Source organism: Theobroma cacao, chromosome 4 (assembly GCF_000208745.1).
Source record: "Theobroma cacao cultivar B97-61/B2 chromosome 4, Criollo_cocoa_genome_V2, whole genome shotgun sequence".
Taxonomy (NCBI): Eukaryota; Viridiplantae; Streptophyta; class Magnoliopsida; order Malvales; family Malvaceae; genus Theobroma; species Theobroma cacao.
The window spans coordinates 16394572-16416143 of NC_030853.1; the positions used below are offsets into that span (position 1 = coordinate 16394572).

Sequence of the window (21572 nt, forward strand, 5' to 3'; positions counted from 1 at the left end):
TCATGGGGAAAAAATAAAGCAGATTAAGCTGATGACATCTTGTTTTTATCATGACTCTCGGAATCTACTGAACCCTACGGCACTGCTTAGCATTGTCTCTGAGTACAAGAATAACATGGAGCAGATTCATTGTATATGTGATTGAATAGCATAAAAGCAGCAGCCAAAAGAGGATAAAAAGTTAAACAACATGTTTAGTGCAGCATCTTTCACATAGTTTACACGTCAAGAAAAGTTCAATTAAAACAGTTGACTGAAATTTGCAGATACATTGACTTGGATCACACTGTTCCACTAATGCCAAGTAAACTAAGAACATTGGTGAAGTCAAGAAAATTCCTGCTTCAACAATATCCCATTCTATTTTTTGTTTCTCTTTTAAGAGAACCTAAAACAATAAGGCAATTAAGAAGAAATTGACCAAAAAAGGAAAACCTCAGCTCCTGTTGTTTTGCTTTAACGATTCAATGACTTCCATGATTGTCTTTATGGAACTCCCACCATTTCCAGTGGCTTTCCTAGCTTCTTCTCCTACCTTCTTGGCTCTACTCTTCAGCTTCACATCTGTCATCAGCTCACTGATCCTTTTCTGAATCTCATCCGTTTTAACCAACCTCTGACCACCCCAGCCCCATGTCCTATCCCATATTCCAAGCCCTGCCTTCTCCAAAACCTCCGCGTTCGCTCTTTGGTCCCCATGTTGAGGCCATGCCAGCATTGGAATCCCTCTCTGAGCTGCTTCCATCACTGAGTTCCACCCACAATGATTTACAAAGCCTCCTACCGCAGGATGTGCTAGAATATCTTGCTGGTTCACCCACTCCTTTAATACCATGCCCTTGTTCTTTGTTCTTTCTAGAAATGAACAGCTTAATAAGTCTTCCAAATCTTCAGTGTCATCCTTGTCAACTGTTTTCGTCTTCAGTATCCAAAGGAATCGATACTCACTTTTTTCTAGTCCATGTCTCAATTCCTTTATTTGATCCTTTGTCATGGCTGTTCTGCTTCCGAAGCTTACAAACACGACAGATTCTGCTGGTTGGCTGTTTAGCCAAGGTAGATACTGACCCAGGTCCTTCTTGAGCTCATAAGTTTCCAATGGTCCTATGGGGAGAATTGGTGGGAGATTTCTTAAAGCTCTCTTATTGTTGATTGCTGAAAGAGTTTCAGGCTCAAAGCAATCAAATGCATTCATTAGAATTCCTTTGCAATCCGGGAGAGCTATGGCATTTGATACAAGGGTTGCTGTAAAAAGATGATCAGGATTGAAGAATGGAGGCGGAATGCTTGATATAGGCAATGGGGTTAGGCCTGGTATCTCAATGTCAGTAGATCTGTTGCTCAGTTTAGCAGCATCAGATGTCAGGATTGGAAGATAAGCCAAAAGAGAAAGAAACTTGGCAGAAGTGGTGGATACAGCGTAATTAGGAATACCAAGATAAACAGCAACTTTGCTGACACCAGAGGCTACTACTAAGTCAGAAAAGATGGCAGAGAGAGGTGGCGATAAAGAAGATATTAAAGGATAAATAAGATGGGCAGAACGGCTAGTAGCTTTGAATTGGATAAAGAAAGGATCATCTGCAGTGGTATTGGAAGGTTGCATAGGAGGAACTTGGAATTCAATATGTTTGATTTCTGGATTTGTTGAAAGAAAGAAAGAAATATATGTGGACTCGGCTGCTGATACTGTAGATTTAGTAGTGAGCAGAGTTACCATACAATTGTGTGACAATAGCATGGAAGCAAGACGGAGAAAAGGGGTCAGGTGACCCATTCCAGCACTTGGAAAGAGAGCAATGTGAGGCTGGGATGTTTCAGAACCTTGGAAAATCGACATTTTGGCGACACAAATATCTGAGGTAAAGGTTCTTTGGGAACTTATATGCATTTATACATATGAGCAGACGGATATTGATGGAATATCTCTAAGTTTAATTTCCTCTAATGGAGAGACATTTTAGTACTGAAAACTGTGGTAGCTTTTACTGCTATCTCCTTGTGACAGTTTAACCGTCAGGTCAAGATTTCTGATCAACTAACATTCAAAGTGGATGCACTTAGGTATTGTTCTAATGGGATTGAAAATCATATGCATTGACTTGATGAAGTTGAAAGAGGGGAGCTATCGTTTATTGTCCTTGATTCTAGTTTTCTGGGAGCCAATTACCGCCCAATAACCATGAAAGAGATCTCCTCGAGATTTCCCATTTTTGTCTGATCGCAGCTGCAAATATTATTAGAATAGGTTTCCTGTTGGATATACAATGTTGTAATATAAATAAATAGAAGCAACTTGTTCTCTTTCTTTTCTTTTTTTTTTTAAACTGCTATCCTGTGAACTTGTGCAGATGAAATCAGTCATTAAGAGGGGCCAATACTGAAAGGAGTGACATGATAGTTCTAGCAGACTGCCGAAAAATGGTTAACCGATTTGACTCCCAACCTGCTAAGGATTTTCTACTTGTTTGGTTCCTGGTCGAGACCAAACAGTTCTATTTTGCTGGCCAGGTGCAGCAAGGTAACCGAAATATTTCCATGGTAAGACGAATTAAAAGAGTATCAGTTTCAGAAACCGCAGTTCAATAACATTTGACAGCACTAGGGAAAATGTTCTGAGCAAAACAAATTCAGTGTTAATAATCCCAATAAACAGCAGCGAGAGGGGTATAAATTATGGTCAGTAAAAATGTTCACTGCGCAGCATCCTGCACATGGATTACAGGTTAAGAAAGGTTGGAATAAAAAACTGTTCGCTATGCCAATTTGATAACTTGAAATTGGGTCACTTTGCTCCACTAATGCCAATTTAGCCAGTAACATAAGCTCAAGTCAAGACTGTCTTTGCTTGAATTACATCCCATTCCCTTTTTTAAAATGAAAAAAAAAAGGTCTAAAATAATTCTGAATTTGTGCTGCAAATCCTACTAATTTAACCATTTTTAGGTAGCATAGGTCAAACAAGGTCCATAATTTGCTTTACTGATACATTAATACTCTATTAAAGGGTTATTAGTAGTTAAAATTTTCCCACTAATCATTCCAATGAGGACACATCAAAGTAAAAAAAAATAAAGAAACCCAGAAACGACATCGTTTGTGTTGTAATCCACTTAGCTTCCAAACCTATCCAAATATCTTATTCATGAGAGAAACCCTTGAATTAAAAGCTTCCATCACCTACACACTGCAACTCCTTGGCGCCAAACCCAGTACCGACTGACATTTTTTTTCTCTGTAAAGACCCCAAAAAAAGTAATGAGTGCTTCTAAAACCCTCATCGGTACATCTTTATCTACTCTTCAATCCAAACTTGACTTAAACCTTAAACCCCTCTTCCTTCCTCTCTCTCTTCGCCCCCTCACTTCAGGTACGTTTCATTTCTCTCTCATCTCGTATACTTTTTTTTTAACATTTTTACAACAAAAAAAACCCCATTTTTTCTTGTTATTTGCAAAATTAGAAAACCCTGATATGATTGGGGCTAGATTTTTTTTTCTTTTTAGAAAACAAAACCCCATATTTTGTATTTCTTCATTTCATGTTCTTTTGTTTAAGTGCAATGCCTTTTTCTTTTATTGATTGAGAAATGCAAGATCCAGATATGATTGAGTTTAGATGAAAGAACCCATCTTTTTATTTGTCCTACTTTAGGTTTTGTTTTGGTTAAATGCAGCTCCTTTATGCAGTAGAATTTGTTCTCGTAGAATCCGAACGAGATCTTTCTCGGCGGTACAGGACACTGCCCCTTTAGAAGATGAATCCCCGGAAGAATTGGCAAAGGACACCGTGGAGCACCTGCTGACTCACCAAGATGATGTGTCAAGGTTGATGAAAATGGAGAGGAAATCTGGGATGGAAGTACCCAGTAAGTGGTTTCCATACTTGGATAGGTTTAGGTGTGGGAGTGACTACCTGACCAGCAGGGAGGTGCTGGAGGCGGTGGGACCATATTTGATGGAGGAGAGGAAAGAAAGGTTGAAGAGGGTGGTGAGAAATAGGAGCTATTCAGTTTGCTTGGTAGTTGAGGGGTTGTGCGATTTTGGCAATGTTTCGGCCACGTTCAGGTCTGCTGATGCACTTGGGTTGCAGTCAGTTCATGTGGTGTCATGTGACAGCTCGAAAAGGTGGTAAGAGGTTTCATGCCAAAAGGGTTTTGTGCTGGGTGATGGTTGTTAATTCGAGGGTTTTCAGTTGTTATGCCTAATTATTAGTGCATATTAGAGCTAATTGTTACTTTGATTAGCTTTACGTATTGTGTTTTAAGTTGGTTTAGGATGAACATTGGATTAGTCTATTGCTTTGCTAACATCATATGTATATTGCAGATACAGAGACAACCGTCATGTTAGCATGGGTGCAGAGAAATGGTTGGACATCGAACTCTGGAAGTCTCCCAAAGAGTGCTTTGAAGTTTTAAAATCACGCGGTTATCAGATAGCTACAACACATGTCGGAATGGATGCGGTATTGATCATTTTTCCATCTTTGGTTGTACTTACTACAATTTTGTGTGTAGGATAAATAAATGTATTTTATCCTTAAATCAGAATGTACCTTTTTCCTCTTAAATCAGGTTTTGATAGTCACTTACAATATAGAATTTTTGAACAACTGGATGGCTGCTGGTGATCAACCTTCTAGGGGTCTAAGTCTGCAAAAATATGCCATTGACTATTTGCTTCTATTTTCAGGTATCCATATATGACATGGACTGGTCAAGGCCAACTGCAATTGTAGTTGGGAATGAAAATAGGTAAATTACATGTGTAAAATTCTAATATTTTTTTCTATGGTAGTTTGTTGGTTTTTCAAGTGTGCTGCTCCTATACCGTATATGATTAGCATTAGAATTTAGTAGGGTAATTCTGACTTAAATTTTCTGTAGTTCATAACAACATCAAATATCTAGCTGAAAACAATAAAACAATACAAGGAAAAACTTATTAAAGACTATTTGTTTATGATTTTGTCATTTCAAGTCCATCTGAAGCCCTAGTTTCGTGAATATGTTCTAAGTTTGTGATATAATATGCATTATTTTTGCTTCTGTAATGTGGCCAAATTTTTTGTCACGGTGCTTTCTATTCCTGTCTCTTTTGATGTTAGTTGAGGTTGCCGGGACCCTGATTGCAGGGGAATAAGTGATGAGGCCCTGGAACTGTCAGATTTGCATTGTAGTATTCCGATGAAAGGCATGGTGGACTCTTTCAATGTTTCAGTGGCTGCAGGCATAGTCATGCACCATGCTGTTTGTGACAGAACAACTCGCCTGGTAATATTTACTGCCTATTTTCATAGATATTTTAGGGATGTACTAATTGTGATTGTTCTATCATTCTGAGTCTTGTGGGATCATAGAGATAGTAGAAAATATGTGCAGAAACCTCTTTCTATGTAAAACTCTGAATGAACCTATTGCTCCATACTTATGTTCCCCCTGGTCTATGGACATAGGATTGTTGTTGATGTGACAATCCAAATTTATTTTTGCTATGCACCTAGGAACGTCCTGTGTCTATGTATGTGGGATGTTTGTAGTTTATTTTTACATTGTTAAGAGTCCCATTCAAGTCGCAGGAGTTTTCTTGATGTGTGTGCCAAACTGAGGGATGTTGAATTACATTTTACTCTGTTTGTTTCAGTTTACTTTCACGTATTAAGCATCCTTCAAGTTTCAGATGGTTTCATATTGAGTGCCATTGAGCCTTGAGCTACATAAGTAAAGATAGCCCTCTGCATTACATAAACCCCAACCCCTACCCCTTTCGCATGGTTTGATTGTTGGATCTCCAAGTTGAAGTGTACAAAGTTCTATTGATGGGGTCATTCCTTTTGGGACATAGTTTTTTTGATAATTATGCATCTAGTATTTGCAATGAAGTCGTTTGTCTGCTTCAATTTATAGCAATTACATATTTTTCATTCTAACACAGGGTTGTCACGGTGATCTGAATGAGGAAGAAAGCCAAATCTTACTTGCGGAATTTTTGTTGCGTCATAATAATAGCGCAATTAGCATAGCTAATGAGTATGCTAAGCGGAAGGCCACTATGGCCGTGCCAGGGCTGTGATGAAGTAGTCAACAGTTGGATGTATGATTTACCGCTGTAAGATAATCATAAATTGCAACATAAAAATCTGAGATGTGGCTGCTGAGAGATGGAAAACAATTTATTTCAAGCCACTGAAGAAAAGGACCAATTGATCAAGTTGGTAGGTTAAGCGAGAGTTGTTAGATGTAATGCAGTGTAGTCAAAGAATGCAACTTGGTAGTGTGTCACAGTCTAGATATGATTTATCATTGTAGCTGCCATAAGTGTTTTGGTGCAAGGACATTTGTAGTGGATTGTTTTCTTATAGTTTTAAGTAGCTTCAAACATTCTGCAATGAAGAAAACTGAAATAGTAATTGTTTAAGTCGGCCTTTTCTTTCTATTTACTAAATGATGATCCAATACCATCATATGGTATAATTCATTTCTGGCACCGCCTTTGCTGGGAGCAGAGATAGAAGCAGCAGCTTTGGTTCACTGCATGCCCAACATTTTTAACAAGATGATGATAATGCAGAATTTGAATTATTTTCATACCAACTTAGGTTCCTTGGTGCCACAGCAAACAGAGCGGAGCTAGCTCAGCTTCATTGGAACTTATGCATAAAACAATTGGATTATTCATACATGTATTTGATTTCATATAATTTATCCTTTTTGTGCAGTATTGTTTCAGAAACTTTACTGGCTAAGACACTTCAAGAGTTTTCCCAGTAAGGTTGACTTCTATATGAAATATGATTGACATTTAAACTAGATACATTGCACCTGTCCACCATTCACAACAATATAAAACGTAATCCATCATCATAATGTAATCTTACAAGGCCTGCCCTAGTCAATTAACATTTCCCCACTTGTTGGTTGTATTGTTCCCTTGGAGCTCTGCATGTTTAAACCTTCTCCACGCCTCTTCAATTCATGGGACCTAATAAACTCCTGAATTCGTGCCTTCAATTCAGTGTGTGGAATCAGCATATCCGCGGTAAGATGGGATCGATTGAATGGGTCAGTCTGCAATCATATTATTAAATATTATCTATCAGCCAATTAACTATTTGGCAGAATTATCCTTAAAAGGGTAGACGCGTGAGAACATACACTATCACTTAGAAGATGTCTCTGGATGACAGGTCTGTCTACTGTGATCCTTGAAGATGGTAAAATCACTGGATCCTTCATTAAAGTATACTGCAGGAAAGAAGAGAACCGGTATTTTTTGTGGTCAGTGATCCTTTTTCATTTTCTTTTCTGTTTTGACAAAGTACTCAATAAATGGGCACATCCACCCAAACCCCCAAACGAAGCAAATATTTAGGTATGCAGGACACCAAAAGAAACAGCATAGCTGGAACGGTACTAACAAGAATAATTTCAAATTTTGACAACAGGTAAATAAACATACTTGAATCGGATCAAGGAATTCATCGGGTATATCTCCAAGGGCAGCTTCAGTGTCCATGGCCTCAGAAGCTGCAGCCTTGGCCTTCGCACCAAGTTCAATAAAATCTTCTATAATCCTCCCATCCATGCCAATTCTCCGAAGCACGTCTGCTGCAGCACTAAACAACTGGAGCAAACTTGAATTTTCAGATTGTGTTTTCTATAACTTAAACATTCTAATATATCCATAAAAGAAACTTATAACTTAAAACATTTTATGTATATATATAGCTTGTCCACAGCTAACAATTACCTGTTCATTGTATGAACGACCATCACTGGAGATAGCTGCCGGAAATATGTTTTTGGCGTCACCCCTTGCCAGATGAACATATATGCGGACAATCTTAAAATAAATAAAAGAATAAGAGTTAGTGCATATCTCTTTCCATTCTCTATCAACAGCATCAACACCAATTTTTGGTTCAAAACAATCAAGCAATTGGCAGGACAAAAAATATCAGTTAAGGTCAAAGTGACTTTTTAAGAAATCAGTAACCTCCTCCTTCCTCTTTATATTAGTATATGCCAAAATGAAAATTCCACTTTATGCCAACCTGCTCGAGTAATTCTTTTGGACGGAATTCGTACTTTACAGGATCTTTCAGACTAAGAGATTTTCTTTGAGGGCCCACTAGTTGCAATAAAAAGTAATTGAGCATACTGGCCACTCTTTCAACCTGCACAAAGGAAACAAGGAATGAAAATTGATTAAGTGAAGATAGAAAGAGACAACAAGGTAAACTTCATTATTTAAAAAAAAAAACAGTAACAACTTGTCAGCATAAATTTTAAGGATAACAAGCATAGGTGCAGATGAAAAGATGTTACCATCTCAGGGAGTAGAAAAGGAGCTGTAATCTGCTCAGATGTAAATGCCAGCATACTAACATCCTCATTAGCCAACTTCATATCAATCCGTATAATCTGAAAATATCAGTCATATATGTTTAATTGAAGTCTAAATTCAAAACCATGAATCATGCATACACATTCTAAGGGGGAAAAGGGAAAAGAAATACTGACGTTCTCCTGGGAGTGGAATAGTCGAGTTCTCTCTTGCCTTTCCTGAGCTGACCTCCGCTCCCATTCTGCAGAATTTGACATCTCAGCTTCAAGCTCTTTGAGTTCAAGAATTTTGTTGAGACTTTCATCAAGGAGGTAGATGCTATCGTTGATCAGGAAGTTCAAGAAATTCAGATAAACACCCTTTTCTTCTTCCTTAGCAATCTGATATTGAATATTACAATTCAATTTAGGAAATGCTTTGATTGTTCAATTAAAAACAAAAACCATCAAAAAATGCCACAAGTACCAGCCCATGAAGAAGACCCTACCTGTTTCCACGCATTACGATGACTAGGAACTTGCCAAAGGTATTCAAGAAGTTCAGCAATATTATGGCGAATGTTGAACTTATCATAGAACTGCACATAGAGAAGATACAAGCAGTGTAGTTCATCAAAGGTGGCCAACAACCACATTTGAGACAATCAAAAGTCAACAAATTATGACATTAATAAAACAGGTAACATGATATCTAGAACTAAATTGTTAACAAATTATCTCTCTTTATCACTTTTAATGCATATAAGCTACCTGTGTATGAGAACCTGTGAACTCAATGTCAACATAAAGCTTCAAAAGATTCCTCACAAGATATTCCAAGGACAATTGATGCCCGTCAAATAGTGTAGATGTGGCAGATGAACCACTGGAAAGAAGGAAGCAAAGTAGTGTAAACTTAGGGAATATTTCTTAAGGTAGAGACACGTGACAACAGTATATATCTTTCGAAAGAGATTGAATAACCTTCCACGGGGCATCCAACAGTTCAAAACTTCAACCATTTTTGCTCTGAGATAGGGGTTGTTGATAAATTGGGGACTTGCCATAAACATAATAATAAAATTCATAAAGTCATCCTGCCAAGCAAAAGGCAAAATACATAAAATAAAACCATAATCGTAAGAATGAACGTGAGGTATAATGGAGCACATAGCTATCTCATATAAACCCTACCAGTAAAACCCCATCCAAAGCTCTTGGAATCCGGGAGGAAAATATTAATAGTTCCATAGCATCTTCCACAAAGTGCTCTGGCATAGAAGCAAATTCCATTGGACAAGTAGATGGTAGAGGCATTTTAAATCCGCCAACCAAGCCAACTAACCAAATCACCATTAGTCGATAGAATGAAAGTGCATGTTGAATAAGCGCCCCATCCTTGTGAAAAGAAGCAAGCAATACATCAAAATACTAACAAATTTATAATTTTTCCTTTTCCCAATATCTCAATAACAAAGATTTTACAAACATAAAAATACAAAATCTCCTATTCCAGAAGGGGAAAAAATCCTATAATATGGAAGAAGAGGGAAAACAACAAAGAGAAAGGGCACTCTTATAACAAGGAGAAAGGAAGAGGCATAGGCTTGTGTTTCTCTTGGAATCTTCTTCTTCTTATTGTTTCTTTTCTTTTCTTCAGGTGTCAAGACGAATAAGGCAGAAGGGGGGATAAGAGTGATCACAACTACTCAAAATGGCTAATGCAATGGTTCAAAGTTTGAACATTTTCACACCCCAAGACTGTACAAGATAACATAGCTTCCAATTAACAGAAAAGATATTAATTCACTTTAAACTTCAGTAGACAAGCAAACCCATGTGCATTTGTTGGTGTGTTGAGTGTGGGCACACTTGGTGGGGAAGAGAGGGGATGTACCTTCAAAATTTGAGCCTCATAACAAAATTTTTCCTGCGAATATAGTTCTATTTCTTTCTCAAGCCTAGATATATCCAGCTCCAGTTGTGAAGAAGGTGCCTGTCCTTGCATAGCTTTTAAGGTGGCAAGAGTATCTTCACATCTTGAAATGTCCTGGATGGGGGCAAACCATATATTGTCACTCATCAGAGAAGAAACAAGAGAACAGAAAAAGCTTAAGAATCAGTAATGCATTACCTGGACTAGATGCTTGAAGTCAGAAAATGCCTTTAGGAGGCCCAAGTTGAGTACCCTAGCAGTCATAAAGAAGCATTCACAAATAAATGGATATTTAGCTTTTTCACCACTACTTGAGGTTGGCTTCACACTGAGGGTACTTCCAGAACTGGTAGCTTCTTGAGATTGCAGCAGACGATTTTCACCATCGCCATGTGGTCTGGTCCCATCAGTTTTTACAGGATTATCTTTGTTCATCCATTCAGAAACTTCTTCTGAGGTTGCATGCAGAGCAGTTAGCCCCCTAACACAGGTTCATAGAGAATACTTAGCAAAAGAAGTCAATGAATATAACAGTTAAAAGCACAATGATCTCCACTGAATAAAAGGTCCTCACCTCAAATCCAAACGATTACTGTAAAAAACATAGTTTGGGTCAATCTTATCTCTTTTTGTTAAATTTGCATCCAAAAACGGTTCACAAAGTCGAAGCATAACAGCACTGAGATTGACAAACATTCCAGAACTAGCACAAGATATAGGATCAACCTATGATAGATGTCATCAACAACATTGACATTGTGTCAAAGAAACCAAGTATAAATATTCTTATACATTGAAAGCAAAATCAAATAAGTGTAATTCAAAAGAGACTCCAGCATTTTATTTAAAACATTCTTAGTAAACAAAAGAACAAATTGTCATCGATCAGCAATGCAGTATCAATGGCCATAATTGAGCTTTTGGTCATTGATAAGCATTGTAACTGCCACTCAAAAATGTTATTAAGGACTGGGAAAAAATAGAACCTGTATATGGGCCCTGGATGCATTTTTATTGATGACTTCTGCAAGATACTCAAGGACACTCTCACGGGTCTCAGTATTTTTAAGGAGACACAGAAGAACTTCTGCCAGACCGTCATATAAAGTATTCATGATAGTCTTGATGAATGAGTTATCTTGCCGTCGAGTTGATGCTTCTGAGAAGCACTGCTGGCTGTATTTTGAAGAGATACAATTTATTACTCGACAAAAGCTAATAGAAAAGAAAAAGATTTCATAACTAAAGATAACTGCATAAGAACTTTTAAGATTGAGATAAACTATGAAATAAACTAAATGGCATGGATCTTCAACCACAACTTAAAAGATCCAAAGGATTTGTAAAATATACAAATAAGCTACCTTCCTGCATTATTTCTTCTTTCCCTCAAAAATTCAAACATCAAATTACTTCCAATTAAATAAAGATCCACATTAAACATCATCCTATCAATGCACTCAAGCACTTCATCAAGCCTCTCTCAAAGTAAAAGAGAAGACCTTCTCACCAGTATAAGAAAAAAGCTAAGCACAAATTCCAAATTATATCACATGCACATATAGATAAGTCAACCTAGTAGCTAACTATCCAACCTTATTCCAGAGAACAATCAGCACCTGCAAGCCCTACTCCAGTACAGATGCAGAGGGTAAAGATAAGGTAAAATAACTTATAGGTTGAATCTAGCCTCACTTCACACTAGACAACATCAACAAAAGCCAACCAATAAATCCAAATTCAGACAAGCAGCCTTCAATAAGAGTAAGGTTGCTAAATCTTCCCATTAGAGGTCACTAGCACATAATGCAGAGATGAGCAATCAAGACTGCTATAAAATAGTTAAAAGCCAGCAAGCAATGTAATTTTGAGTCAGCCATCCACAAAGATTTTAAGAGACCCCCATTACCAAAAAGACAAATGCTGCAATTCACTGCCATTGCTAGCTTGCTATCCCTGCACATCTCCATTAAGTAACTGCCCGACTACATTGTTTTTCTTCATACTTGAAGGTTAGCAGGATGGACAAGGTAACTTAACCATGGTTTCTAATGTCATTCAGCTGAAACTTAACCTCCCTTTCCGTTAACAAGGTCAGTTTGGAACTCCTAAAAGAATATTAGCACCAGGAATCCAAGTCTTCAAACGTTAAATTCATATCACAAAGCAAAATCACAATCTTTTATGCTGTCAATGTTTTCAATAACTTCTCATAGCTACTCCATACCCACTAGAACCCAATTAAATATGATAATTAAACATAAACACACACAATCAGTAATCCTTCATAAACACACATAGTCAATAATCTTTTTCAATAAACATCACACAACTAAAACAAGCATTAAGACAAACAGCACACACACCAAAATGCAAAATCAGCATCAAAACTCACCCAACATCGGGCTGGCTCTTGAAAATGGTATGATCGGGCAAAGCACTAACATGAAAAAAGGGACCCAAAATGCTAGTCATTTCAATAACACGTCCATTCAAGTAAACCCCTTTAGGTATCCACCAAGGATGATTAACCAAACTCTTAGCACAAACAGGGAAATGTGCCAAATACAACAAAGCCCTCAAAGGTTGCTGAAAATTCCCCAAAGCTGAAACTTTCAAAACACTCCCTCTTAAATCCTCATACAACCCTTTTAAAATCTGGTCTAAAGTATCAAAATCTGAATCCTTAAAGAACTCCTCCAAGAACCCTGGTGGGCAGTCTACCCCACTTCCCAATTCATTCCCTCCAAACCCATCAAGCATTACTCCACTTGAAACTTCAGCAAAAAGTAATGGCAACAAAGGCGAATTCGAAGACAAAGAAGAACCCGTTTTCAAGTTACTATCCCTTAAATTCCCATTAGAAAACCACTCAGGATTTCCCAGATGAATCCTAGCATAAGAAGCAGCCAACTTCTTAGCCTGTTTAGCAGCAGCCTCCATCTCAGAACGCAGCGTTTTGTCTTTCATGTTGGAAATCTTCTTGATTTCTTCATGAGCTCTTCTATAACAACCAATGAGATAAAGAAAAGGAGATTCGGAATTGGGAAAGTCACCAGAAAGACGATCAATTAAAACCCTTTCCATTAAATCACGTGAAAGTAAAAGACTTTTTCCTTCACTTAAGATCTCAGCTGCGGTCCTCTCAAGGTAAACTACCTTTGGATCAGAAGAAGAGTTTTCTTGGTTTTCTTTAAGGGTTACAAGGAAGATTTTTCTTAAGATTATATCCTCAACTTCTTCTGGAGTTCTTTGGGGTTTTTGGGTTGCCATATTCTGCAGAAAAAAAAATGAAAATGGATTTTTCCTTTTTTTTTTTTTTCGTCAGAAACAAACAGGGATTATTTTTTCCTGGAAAACTTTAGGCTTCGAACATTGTGGAGAAAAGAGAGAGCTTGAGGATGTTGGAAGACCTTTGAGAAAGAAGTCTCGAGTGAGGGCTGGACGATGTCGTTTTTAACGTTGAAGGGGGTGTTGTGTGTTCTTTTCGAGCTTTTTCTGTTTTTTCTCCTGTGGACCTCGGAGTAGAGAACTTACGTTGTTGGTGCAATAGGATGGTGCCACGTCAGCGTGTAAAGTTTTCAAGGAATATATATATAACCTCGCATTGTTCCAAATCCAATTCAATCAACAAGCATGTAAAGAGGTTTGGTTATTGTTCCAAATCCAATTCAAGAAAAAGGCTTGGTTGTTCAATATTTAAGTAAGAAAAGAGGGCTTGCTATTTTTAAGGAATTGAATTTATTAGAACATAAGTTATTTAACACTACCAAAGCATTATAATCTTTCAATATTTCAATTTATTGATGAAAATATCGATAGAAAAATCTATCTGTACATGGTCGAAAATATCTTCATTGGTTTTTCTATTTTCTTGATGATGGAATAATTTGTCAATGGAATATTCTGTTGGCCACTCTATTGAAAAAGTAGCCAATCCGTTGACTAAAGGAGTAATTAGTGATAATCACCTATTATTTCAGTAGACTATCGATAAAATAGCCAACAAATTATACATAAACCTTATCAGCAAATTCCATCAATAAAAAGTGTGAATTCGTTAGTAAAATTTTGTTGATATTTAGAAATTTTTTTTTAATTTTTAAAACATAATGATAAAAAAATTAAAAACCACATGAATACAAATGTGTAAAAGAAATAATTTTAAATATTACAAATATGTTAAGAATATTTTATTTAATTAATAAAAACATGAACACAAATTGAATTATTTTTATTAAAATCAATTAAAAATAAAAAGTCAAAAATGTACAAGAACATGACAATTACAAATGAAAAGTAGATACATATCTATTTACTAAGCATCATCCTTTCATCGTAAAGGTTCGTTGATCGCTCTATTGAAAATTTAATATGAACTGCTAATCACATCATGCAATTGAGGATCTTTTGGGCGTTAAACTCCAAGTTCATTAAACTCTAAAGTAGTCCAAAGAGCCTATATTTATGGTATTAGTAGGTAAGACACTTTCCTAGTTGATTGAGAATTTTTTAGTGTTTGTGTATTCTATCTCTAACCCTTGGATAATTCTATTTTATAAAATTATTTTTATCTCAAATTGTTTTTAAAAGTTAGCTAAGTTTTTCAATTTAAGTTATGATTTAGTTATTTTTCTAATTAGTTTATTTTTATTAAATTATTTTATGTTAATTTTATGTTTATTTATCTTAGTTTAGTTATTATTTATTAGTTTTTATGTTTTTTGTAGAACTCTAGAAAAATAAGGTTTAATTGGATGAAGAAAGGTGCTTAAGGAGTTTAGTTTTTATTCGTACATGTCACGATCTTTTGAGCATAACTCTCATTCCAGATCTCCAAATGATGCGATTCTTGGACCATTGGAAAGCTAACAAATAGAGCTACAACCTTCATGAATCACTTTACCTAGTTCTACCTCGAAGATAGAGAAAATTGTAGTTGAAGTTGACAGAGTGCAACAGTCGACAAGAAGAAAGCCATGAAGCAAAGGGAATGCTTGTCACAGCCTAAATACCGGGCCATGACCGGTGCATGGGCCCAATGGGCATAGCCCACTAAGCCTAAGCAAGCATTTTTATGCAAACCGATCATCATTCTAAAACCACATATTGCAACTCTCAATTATAAATATTTCAGTAACGTTTTATAGTAATCCAATATTCACATTTGTATTATGCTAACATAGTATCACTTATTTGCCACCTTATAATGGCATCAGTAATCAAATATACATATTTGATTTTTAACATGAATCTTAGTGGTCTTCATTACTTATACATGTACACAAGCATAAGACTCTTGACCGTCAACGGAGTGACCGTAAGTGAAGGTACAGCTACTGAGATGCCATAATACCTAGCATAAGAAGGCGAGCATACGTGGACAACTCAATCTAGGTCCCAACTACCTCCAAATCTGAAAACATGAAGTTTAAAAATGTGAGCAAAAAACTCAGAGAGTGAACACAAGAAGGGAACAAGCAATCGGTAGAAGGAATTTGGAAAATATGATGCACTTGTTTAAAAAACAATGCAATTGATTTAATTTCTTATTAAAAACTCCTTATTTCAAACTTTGATCAATAACCTCATAGTGTTGCAAAAACCCATGATCAATCCATGAAGTTAAATGGGTGAAAAATAGGTCAAAATCAAGCAAGGTAGCAAGCATGGCAGCAAGTTTCTAGCTGCAGCAAGAAACAGTCTCAATTTGCATATATTTCAGTTTTTCTATCATATCTACCACTACAGAAGTTCAATTGACCTGATTTTTAGACCATTAGAAAGATAAGAGGCAGGGCTACAACTTTTATGTTTACCACTTTTCCCATTTCAGGTGGGAAGATGGTCAAAATCTTTATCAGAGTGAAAGCACTGCACCAAAACCCGAGAGTTTCTCGCTGCAGCGAGAATCAGGCCAGTGTGACCCCTAAAATCCGAGAGTTTCTCGCTGCAATGAAAATGAATCTCACTGTAGCGAGAAATAGAGCATTTTGAGTGAAATGGGTCTTATTACATCAAAAGCCCTTTTCTTGTTGAAATAAAAAGTAATTTTTGGAGCAATTAACAATGCCAACACACAACACAATCACAATTATTTTCATAAACTTTCTATAACACACATATCTATATATGTATATATATATATATCCATCATCATGCACACCCTCCCATCATCATCATGCACACCCTCCCATCATCATCAGCTCATATGCACTCCCCACTAGCACATGGCTGGGTCATCATCGGCTTATGCGCACTCCCACTCGCACATAGCTGAGTCATCATCGGCTTATGCTCACTCCTACTCGCACATAGCCGGGTCAATATCATTACACAACATTATTCATCAATGCACAACATATATTCGTATATATATGTATATATCAACATAATATAGGAGCACATAGGTTTGTCCTTTTACACATTTCACATTTTCACAATATCAAAACGTTTTATCAAAGGCTTGTTCCCGGGCACACATTTTTAAAGAAAAGTTGGAATAAATCATTCAAATGTTTCATACAAATACAATTATTTTTCCCAAAACAATTTTGAAATGCAAGTTCACTCACCGGCTTTGTTGATTCTTTTGTTTGACTCTAACCTCAACTAATGCTCCAATTGGACATGTGAGGCCTTGTTGGAACCTATACACACACAACATCACAACCAACCCAAATTGGCATTAATACACTCTCAAAAGCTATTTCCTAATTCAAGTTTAGCTAGTTATTCCTAACTAGCTCTCAATTACCATTAAGTGGCTATTTGTTTACTTTACTCTAGTCACTCTAAAAATGATTAACAATCTCAACAATAGATTAATTGACCACTCTAATCATCAACCATTATCAACAACTTGAAAATTAAATCTAATTCATTACTCACCTTGGTGGACTTATAGTTGAACTCATTTTCAAGAGTTTTCAAGCTACAATGGCAAGTCTCTCTTTTTCTCTCTAAAACTTCCAACTAGTGAGAGAAAGTGATGAACAAAGATTTTTAAAGGCTGTTGAGGTGTAAAAGTGAAAGAGCATGAAAAACCCTATGAAGGAGTGGGCAAAAGCATGAAATTTGGACTTTCCATGAGAGATTTATGGAGGATTCAAGGTTTTTCTCCCATGGAGAATGAAGAAAACGTGAAATGAAGAGAAGGGCTGGGATGAAGAAGGAGAAGCTGTTGGAAGCTGTTGGAGCTTAGATATTTATGCTTCAAGTTAATCCAAATTTTCACTAAAATTACCAAAATGCCCTTAAATGGTAGCTTTGTCTTCCTCCCATCCTTTGTGCAACCTTTTTACTCTTTTGACATCGAAACAAAGTCCATAATAGTCTAAAAATACTCGAGTTCACGAAAACGTAAAAATTTCAACCGGAGATGAACAATGACCATTTTACCCCTACCATGGAAATTATCATTATTTTTATCTTTTTCATTTATTTTACCATCATAAACATCATTTATTCATTCCTTAGGCCTATTTAGACCTTAATAGCATAAAAAAACCCACTCGTAGGAGCTCACCACGAGAAATTACGAAATTACCCCTGATCCGCATTATTGCTTCTACTTCTAGTTATGTGTTTATAGAGATCAAGATTTCACAGGTTCATTTCTGAATTATCCTTTTTAACTTGGTAATTAACCTCAATTGGCATCCATAAACTTTATTAGCCACTGTATCAAAATACAGGGTACTACAATGCTGTGGCTTAGATGGGGTGTGCCGCAACGTTAAGTTGGAAAATTGAAGAAACAAGATGGAAAAGAGCAAGCTATGAGCTGACTAAGTCCCTATTGGGCCTTATACTTATTGTAAGTCCATAACAAGTGTTTTTAGGCTAAAATAGTTTAGTTTAGGTAGAATTATGTTAAATTAGGTTATAAATAGTTAGCTTAGGGAGAAGTCAGACACATAGACACATTGAGGAGAAATCCTAAAAGAGGTTTAAGAAGTTAGAAGTTGAGGTTGAAGATTGAAGATCAAAGCTGCCAAAATTTGTTTATTTTCTTCTTTCTTAGCTTTTATTATTCTTGATTACTCTTGATGGCTAAACTTAATATGGTTTTTGTTTTTATTGCAACTAGGAGTAGTTAAATTTATTTTTTTAGGATTACAATTGAACTCACTTATAGTTTAAATTTTTAATCTCTTTCTAGCTTATTTTTAATAAATAGAATTATTTATTCTAATTTATTCTTAATATTTTTAATTTCTTAATCACCAATTAAATTGATCTAGAAACCTAAACAAACTTAAGAAAAGAAGGTTAGTGTAGACTAAAATAGGAATAGCATATGATCATATTTATTTAATTGAATGAATAAATTGATTTGTGTATAAGATAAGAATATACCTATATGTTGTATGTAACTAATGTTAAAACCTGAATTTAATGAGTCTATTTTAATTTCAATTCACATAGAAATATAATGTTTTAGCTAAAGTAGATATTTTTATAAGAGACTCAGGAGAGCATTATAAATAATTGAAAACCCTAGATTTGCAATTCAACTCATTGGATTAAGTTAAGAGAGAAAGGTAAGATTTAGATATTAAGTTAGGAGAAAGAAAGGTAAGATTTAGATGAAGTGTGAGGGATATTGTAATCTTAGGTTTTTCTAATTTGATTTGCATTCCATTATATTTTTGCTTTGATTTTTAATTAATGTTAATTAGTTTAGTTCTAGTTGATTAATTTTTAGTTAATTTAGTTATCCAAATTTTGATTGTTTGAATAAAACTAAATTATTTTAATTTTAATACTTAGTAAATTTTTGGAATAATTCTCTAAGGGATCGATACTCTACTTATTAGTATACTATTTGTTTGATACGTATACTTGCATAGGTAAAATTTTAACTAACACTCTCTTATCAAATATAATTACGTCTGAAGGAGGCCAGATGCCTAAATATGGTGTTTTTAAGTATGCCATGAAGCATACGAAGGTGGAAAAGTAATCAAAAGAGGATTAATCACCGCAAGTGATATAAGGGGATGTATCTCACTTGTTCTCAATTTTGAGTTAACTTATATAAAGTTTTTAGTTAAAGTATGATGAATTTGAGGAAAGTTAGTTTCTTCAATTCACAAGGTTAGTCATGAATTATGAGAACTAACATGGAATGTTATAAGTAGATACTGAACCATACTCTATGACATATCTAAGATATTTGATGAAAGGATCATATCGCACTAAAAGGCTTATCACTGAAGGACTTTGTCAAATTTTTTAATTGACTCTCTAACATTTTGGTGGTCATGATGCATTGCTAGATACCGCTCATGATCTATAAATATAAATCAATTTTTAAATTGATATGATTTATATTTATTGCCAATATGTTAGAAATCTAATGGGTCACACACATTAGGTGACATGATGGAAATTAAATAAAGATAATCAATTAAGTTGGACTTAATTGAAATAGACCAAAATAAAGTAAAAAAATTAATTAAGTTCACAAGGACTTAATTGAATAGAAATCTAAATATTGTATCTAGGGTTACAACTTAGTTTGGTTATATAAATATGTTAGCCAACTAAAATTTCAAGTTTTCAACCACTTCTTAACCGTTTCATAAAAATAAGAAAAGAAAAATAGCTTTCTTTGTTTGATAGAAATAAGATTTGGCAAAAACTTTTGGTTTTTTTATTTTAGAAACAAAACTTGCTAGCACAAGTAAAATCCTACCTTTGAGAAGGTTTTATCTAGTTACTGTGGGGATTACCATTAGAGGCCAAACACTTGGGTGGTTGGAAATTTAACAAATCCTAAAAATGAATAAGCAAAGATTTCGGCTGCATGATTTCAAATTGACTTATTCTCTTTTTCGAGTTTCTTGCTTCATTACAAGGCCTTTTGGATTTAATTGGCTCTTGATTACGATATTTAGAGCAAGGTATGTAATACTTAAACTTATTAATATTTATAATTAATTTAAAAATTACATGAAAAACTCAAATATTGATTATGTAGGATTTGACTATTTCTTTAATGAAATGCATATTTTATTTTTTCGCTATGTTATGTTTTTAATTTCATGTTTGAGAATGAGGTGGAATCCCAGCACAATAGGCTTTATACCTTTTGAAGTTGATGCCTTTTCACCCTTGTCTTTCATAAATTTTTTTTATTTTTACCTTTTTTAGGAGAGACAAGATGAACTAAAAGCTTCTCCTTCGCAATGGTTTTCTTAGCTTGTTTGAGCATATTCAATAAGCCTAATATGGTTACCTCAATCTTGTTTATGTTGAAGTATAACACAAACTATCAATAGCTCTTTGCTAACGAAGAGAGTATAAGGTCTATACTCAATTCATGATCCATGACCCAACCCAACTACTCATGTCGAGTGATATAACCTATCATCTTAAGTATATTAGGCCTTACTTGGCTTTCTTCAAACATCTTATATCGAAAGAATTCTTTTGAAATGTCAAATCTCTTTGTGCAACTTTCTTTATCGAACATTTCTCTAAAATTTAGGATAATATCCAAGGCATTCATAGCTTCATGTTGCTTTTGAAGCTTTGGAGCTATACTAGTGAACATCACACATGTGACTTGATCGAGATCATCCATATAAACTTTATAGGCCTCATTTTCCTCATTTGTAGCATCATCGTTAGGTTCCTCAAAAACAAGAACATCTAAGACATAAGCCTTTTTCTCTTATTTTCATTTTAATCTTGATATTGCGAAACCAGTAAATGAAATTTAGGTCTGTCAACTTGTTTGCATCAAGTATGCTTCTAAGTGACAAATTGTTCGACATGATCGATTTATATCCTGTATAAACCAACATATATATAAAGCTTAGTCATTAACACAAGTTATGTAATTATAAAGACAAAGTTTTGAAATCTTATATGATTATTTTTAATATTTTATCAAAATAATAGCATTCTTATAATATTTTGAAAAATTTAACTTTTAAACTTTTTATTGAGCTATGACCCCTTTCATCCCACCATAACCTTGAGTGAATCAACATGCCATGATGAACTTAATAGGTAGGTAACTTAGCTTACCAATTGTATCTTATACAACTCCTAGATCAATTAGGTAACAACTTCTTGTCTAAATGTATCATATACATTATGCCTAACTATCCCCAATACTTTGTAATCATGTGTGATACATCTGAACCACACGGTACTAGTTGAGTAAGACTCACTAATAACTCAAACGTACTCATGTAAAAGTTTAGCTTTAAGTAACTCAACAAGCCTCTAATTAAAAGAGCAACTTGGTTATCACTATTAGAAAATCGGATACTTGTGATGAAAAATTTTTCG

The 21572-nt window shown here is 35.2% G+C and overlaps 3 protein-coding genes across 3 annotated transcripts; 1 reads left to right on the forward strand and 2 right to left on the reverse strand.

The window, feature by feature from the left end:
• Positions 244 to 2361, reverse strand: LOC18601595 (UDP-glycosyltransferase 708C1). Its single transcript, XM_018118927.1, has one exon. The coding sequence runs from the start codon at positions 1889 to 1891 to the stop codon at positions 437 to 439; it is 1455 nt and encodes a 484-aa protein (XP_017974416.1). The 5' UTR covers positions 1892 to 2361; the 3' UTR covers positions 244 to 436.
• Positions 3143 to 6419, forward strand: LOC18601597 (tRNA (guanosine(18)-2'-O)-methyltransferase). The gene is made up of 6 exons (XM_007032587.2): positions 3143 to 3370; positions 3677 to 4127; positions 4329 to 4467; positions 4695 to 4756; positions 5137 to 5275; positions 5937 to 6419. Exons 1-6 carry the CDS (start codon positions 3259 to 3261, stop codon positions 6072 to 6074), a joined length of 1041 nt encoding a protein of 346 aa, XP_007032649.2. The 5' UTR covers positions 3143 to 3258; the 3' UTR covers positions 6075 to 6419.
• On the reverse strand, positions 6614 to 13683 carry LOC18601598 (probable ubiquitin conjugation factor E4). The gene is made up of 16 exons (XM_007032588.2): positions 12658 to 13683; positions 11249 to 11438; positions 10837 to 10988; positions 10461 to 10743; positions 10224 to 10376; positions 9521 to 9724; positions 9311 to 9423; positions 9098 to 9212; positions 8836 to 8925; positions 8525 to 8728; positions 8330 to 8425; positions 8056 to 8178; positions 7752 to 7844; positions 7461 to 7625; positions 7157 to 7246; positions 6614 to 7069 (listed from the first exon to the last, which is right to left on the reverse strand). The coding sequence occupies exons 1-16, from the start codon at positions 13533 to 13535 to the stop codon at positions 6890 to 6892; spliced, it is 3129 nt and encodes a 1042-aa protein (XP_007032650.2). The 5' UTR covers positions 13536 to 13683; the 3' UTR covers positions 6614 to 6889.

Coding starts and splice junctions, on each gene's coding strand:
- LOC18601595 (XM_018118927.1), bottom strand. CDS start 1,891: ATGCATATAAGTTCCCAAAGAACCTTTACCTCAGATATTTGTGTCGCC.
- LOC18601597 (XM_007032587.2), top strand. CDS start 3,259: ATGAGTGCTTCTAAAACCCTCATCGGTACATCTTTATCTACTCTTCAA. Junction 4,468..4,694: donor CACATGTCGGAATGGATGCG/GTATTGATCATT, acceptor TTCTATTTTCAG/GTATCCATATATGACATGGA. Junction 4,757..5,136: donor GTAGTTGGGAATGAAAATAG/GTAAATTACATG, acceptor CCCTGATTGCAG/GGGAATAAGTGATGAGGCCC.
- LOC18601598 (XM_007032588.2), bottom strand. CDS start 13,535: ATGGCAACCCAAAAACCCCAAAGAACTCCAGAAGAAGTTGAGGATATA. Junction 11,439..12,657: donor AAGAGCCAGCCCGATGTTGG/GTGAGTTTTGAT, acceptor TTCAAAATACAG/CCAGCAGTGCTTCTCAGAAG. Junction 9,213..9,310: donor TGTTGGATGCCCCGTGGAAG/GTTATTCAATCT, acceptor CCTTCTTTCCAG/TGGTTCATCTGCCACATCTA.